The sequence below is a fragment of the Fibroporia radiculosa genome, assembly GCF_000313525.1.
Source record: "Fibroporia radiculosa TFFH 294 genomic supercontigs, scaffold135, whole genome shotgun sequence".
Lineage (NCBI taxonomy): Eukaryota > Fungi > Basidiomycota > Agaricomycetes > Polyporales > Fibroporiaceae > Fibroporia > Fibroporia radiculosa.
In genome coordinates, this window is record NW_012133177.1 from 1 (window position 1) to 4,776 (window position 4,776).

The 4,776-nt window shown below is 48.8% G+C and overlaps 1 protein-coding gene across 1 annotated transcript; it reads right to left on the reverse strand.

Annotated features, from left to right (window-relative positions):
- Nucleotides 1-205: 205 nt before the first annotated feature.
- Nucleotides 206-4,525, reverse strand: FIBRA_00377 (uncharacterized protein; the record flags this gene model as incomplete). The annotated part of the gene is made up of 16 exons (XM_012322275.1): nucleotides 206-579; nucleotides 631-720; nucleotides 769-1,366; nucleotides 1,426-1,689; nucleotides 1,746-2,027; nucleotides 2,081-2,314; nucleotides 2,367-2,447; nucleotides 2,504-2,590; nucleotides 2,646-2,766; nucleotides 2,832-2,975; nucleotides 3,035-3,136; nucleotides 3,190-3,279; nucleotides 3,331-3,394; nucleotides 3,917-3,980; nucleotides 4,037-4,228; nucleotides 4,283-4,525. 16 exons carry the CDS (start codon nucleotides 4,523-4,525, stop codon nucleotides 206-208), a joined length of 3,030 nt encoding a protein of 1,009 aa, XP_012177665.1.
- Nucleotides 4,526-4,776: the final 251 nt, after the last annotated feature.

Below are 4,776 nucleotides of genomic sequence, written 5' to 3' on the forward strand. Positions count from 1 at the left end.
AGACGCTTTTAGCCAGACGACCGTGGGCGAACTAGAGGGAGCAAGCGTGCACCGTACAACGATCGATATCTGAGATTATACTATGACTTTGGCTAGATCTGATTGTCTCACTAATACATGTAAGCTTTTCTGCATCAGAAACAAACACACTGAAACCTGACTGCCCCATTTGTTGTGTTACAGCCGATGGTAGTATAATGTTGTACTAACTTCTCCAATACTGTGCCCAGTCATGCATCCGATCCAACACTACGGTGAACGGCGAAATATCGTTGAGCAACTTCTCGAAGTGCTCAATTGCCTGCTCTTCGGTCATATCCAGGCAGAACTTGCCCAGTACCTGCTCATGCACATCACGATGCTTGATATGGGGGATATTTGCATCCACCATCAGCGTGACCAAGTTCAGGATGAGATTAGCGCTTTTGCGCAAAATGGTAAAGGCGGTGAAACAAAAGTTCTTGAACCGGGTGTAGTGCACGGACTGTACACCGCCCATCGCATCGACCATCTCTTTACACACTTTCACAGGTGGCGCCAGCGGCTTCGGATCTCGTCCGAGGATATAACCGAAGTCGACTGTAATATATCGTCAGCAGACAGTCGCTGAAGCTCGTTATGAACTCATACCATGAAAGAAATGGCCATCTGGAGCAAGTAGCAGGTTGTCAAGATGCCGATCACCAACACCAAGGAGGTAAGTGACGACACAATACCCAGCTAATATCCTGATTAGAGGACTATAACGGGTGGTCGGAACAAGCTTACCGCAGCTTTTGACGAATGTATCGATCACTCCAGGTTCAACTCCATAAGTTCCAACACTACCCTCGTCCGGGTAATGTGCCCTTAGGTAGTTGAGAAGTGTCCCGTGCTCGCTAACGATGGCCGCAATAGTCTTACTCGGAATGAACTGAGCCATTCCCTGCGCTGGGCCTGTCGCGAGGACGTCATAAGGGCTCAGCTTCAGGTCCAAATTCTCCTTCCTCAGCAGTCGATCCATCAGCGTAAATAGCTGTATCACGAGTTGATCCTGGCGCATATCATCGCCGTCCTTGAATATTAGGGGATACTCGGACCCATCGATGCACTGGAAGTACAAGAGCATCGGGAACATGTTCGACTTGAATACGCTCGATTTCTCTGCGATAATCCCCGTCACCTCCACACGCGCGTTCAGTGGAAGTGGCAAGGGCGTCATCAATGCGAGGCTGTTCTTCGAATCTGCAAGGAATGCGCGCAGCTTCTCTATCTTCTTCGGCCGCGGATCTTTAGACATGCGGAGATCTCTAGCGCGCTTAGCGAGAGTGGCAACCAGCTCCCCCTGTCGGCGCATCAACTCCCGCCTCTCCGTGCCACCCTCAGCCTAGAAGAATAGATGGATGCGTGAGACAAGTGAGTCGTACAGGAGAAAACCAAGCCTACTTCGAGCTTTCCCATAAATTTGAACACAACCTTTCCATACATCCTTGCAATTACTTCGTCTTTCGTTGCGACCTCCACCATGAGGTACCAATGAAGTCTATTACCTAGGATTGGATTCCGCACAGCCCGAGCGACGAGGAAGTCGGCCAAACCGCTATCATCGTAGGATATAGCGCTGGACGTTGAGCGCGACGACCGTTGATCGCTAGCAGCACTCTCGAACTTGAGCGCCTGAACTAGCTGGAGGAGATATAACAATAATTCCTATAAGCGCAAATTAGTGAGACAACTGGGCGAAATGTAGAGGACATCCAACGGACATCGTCATCCGCTCTACTGAGCTGCTTCACTGCAAATGCCCGTACGCGGGAGTCGACTATGTTAGGGCCCAGTAACTCGAGCGCATCATCAGTATCTATCTCCGTCCATTGTGGCAATAGCTCTTCCACAGCCTGCTTGACCTCTGAGGGGTCCCTCCAAGTCACAGATTTTAGGAACTTTGTCAAACCACGTTTGTCCCTCGTGAGGTAGAACCTGAATTTCCATATCAGATCCTTCTCTTCCGAGGTCAATGGCTGACTGGGTGCATAATTGAGGATTTCCTAAGTAAACACGCATCAATACAGCGGCTGTGCAGAACCATGAAAGCACATACTGAAAGTTCATCTCTGATCTTAGCGTTTGGTTTTAATTCTCGGTCGTATGGGCTGCTTCGATGACTACGGACAAGTCGACGGTGTTTGTCTTCGACCGGGTTTTCACGCACTACATCTGGGTCTACGACAGCCCAAAGAGAGGCGTCAGTGAGAACGCTCTGCTGCGGAGCAACAGAGACAGGCGGAGCTGGCTGAGCGACGGATGTAGACGTGGATGCAGTATTGGAGGAGTCCTACAGACATCTCATGAGCATGTCATCCTTGGTTACACGAAATGAGATGTACAGGTTCACTAAAGATGACCGGAAAGTCAAATCGAGGAAGGTCGATGTAGAGAAAGAGGTTTTCGGATTTCTCCGTTTCAGCCTGCGCGAAGGATGATGTTGAGAGTTCTATCAAGTACATTCAGAAGTTAGACTTACGGCATGTATCTCAGCCATCTTACGGAAAGTCGTAGGATCTAACCAGTCGGACTTTGGCATGTCTCCTCGCTCGTACTTCTTGACAAGCTATATGATGGCGAGTGTGATTGAAAAACATTACTACAAAACAAACTGAGCTGACCTTCTCTAGTCTACCCATCTCGTCTCGCGTCCCCACTTTGCTAGGAGTGGTGGTCTCAATGGCACCATCAGCCTCACGGTCTGGCCAGAGCAGCAGCCGGTGCTTCCCCCTCCTCAAACTCCTACAGAGCAACACACGATATAAGCATGCAGGTTAGAAGGCTGATCGTATCTAGCGAGGACAGACCATTTCTTCCCGAAAAGGCGAAAAGTGGACCCTCCGACTGGAACCGCAGACCTTGGACCTGCTATGTCCCACACGGTGAATGTAACCTGTGCGCTTAATGGCAAGTCACAATAGCGTATGGGGAGCGTAATCCATTCATTCCACCTTTGCGAGTATCGCTCCAGTCAGCTTTGAGATACCGATAGAGATATCGCTAAACGTACGTATAATCCTTCTTGAAGGCCTTGTGAGATGTTCTAAACGGGATGGTGAGAGGCTTGTTATCTGCCACCAGTTGACATGTTACGTAGAGATCAGAAAGTTCGCTTTAACTGCGTCATTGAGGATCAATAAGAGGATGGCGCATGGGTTGACTCACGGAGATTGTTGCACTCCATGGAAGCGCAGCTCCGGTTTCTCTAGAAGTTCGGTATATGGCCGCGATTTCCGTGTACCCTCCAGTTGAGATCTATATCAATAGTGTCAAAGAGGATCAGCATGCGGGATGTCGCGGATGTACATGCGGAATGTGACTGGTAACTTCAGGTCGCTGAGTCGGGCGAAGGTGAAGTCATCGCGGCTGTCTTTATCCATATATCAGTTCTAGTCAGGGATTCCTAATTCAACTTGGTTAGATACTAAATCAAAGGCAGATCAAGTATTGGAATAATGCAGAATGAAGCTATGAGGGGAGGATAGGTTTGACCGAGTACGGGCTTCCGGATTGTGGCCCCTCAAGCCAGGGCGTCTATTTACCCGCGCCAGTGGTCGCGGTATTTCGAGTCGATCGCGTGCCCCGCAAGCAAATCAGTCTGACTGTGGAGTAAGTAGTGATTCTAGCGAAGTACTTCGAATAGGACAGATATCCATACGCGAAAGCGTATAATAACGAGAGTCGTATGTGTAGTCAAGAAATTACCTAAACATCCACGTGCAGAATTGGGCACACTAGTACTGAACAACTACTAATCTCAGCGGTCAGCCCAGGTATGGTACTAAATGCACGCTAACAGGTAAGCAGGTATCGTAAATATAGTTGCCATTGTCTGTATTTGCTTCATATACTAGGACAACTTCACCATTACTTGAAATCCAGTTAGCTGTACATAAGGAGAAGTTGTTCGGGTCGTTGTTCACAGCGAGCACATAGTCATTTGAGGAAGTATCTGGCTGTTCAGATATTCGTCAATCTTCATCGGATTTCAATGAAAAAATAGGACACTTACAACAGCGCAATAAATCTCAGCTGGCTGCGGATTCGATTCTTCGACCGTAACAAAGAATGCCACCTCTCCGCCGGTTTGCACCTCGAAGTCGTACGCTCCAAGACCTTGTTCATTAGGTCCCGGTTGGGGGTAAACTGCGCCCTCTATAAGGGTGTTGTAAGGCCACGAATTTGAGCCCCATGAAGCATACGTCTACTCATACAGTCAGAAAGTTTGCTCCAGTCACAGACAACAAGACAGTCTCACTGAATAGACCCATTCGCTGGCGGCAGGACTGTCACCAGGAGGCCCATATGCGAGTACCAACGGATAGGTTGTCGTACCCTCATCCGTGGAGCTGTATGCAGTGAGCGTGAAGTTGAACGTCGCAGTATCTGTTGCGCCCGTGCCCAAGCCTGCACAAGATGCGCCAGTTTGGCGCATCCGCAAAGCCGGTAATGCCATGGCAGCGCCAATCATACCGAGGAGAGTGAAAACAGCAGAAAACATAATGCGAATGGACCTCTGAGTGTTGAAGATGAACTAAAGAGTAGGGAGGTAGCATGGAGAACATAGAATTTATACGGAATTTGAACTGGATGCGGTGCTCACCTAGCGAAGTGGTATTATTTGTGCCGGCAACATAATGTTAGCGCAGTTGGGAAAGTAAAATCGAATGGGACAGCGATGATCCATCATTCTAGCATATCATTGATATCTAATGGCGGTCACCAGGAGCAAACCCAAATATGTAATCTGTC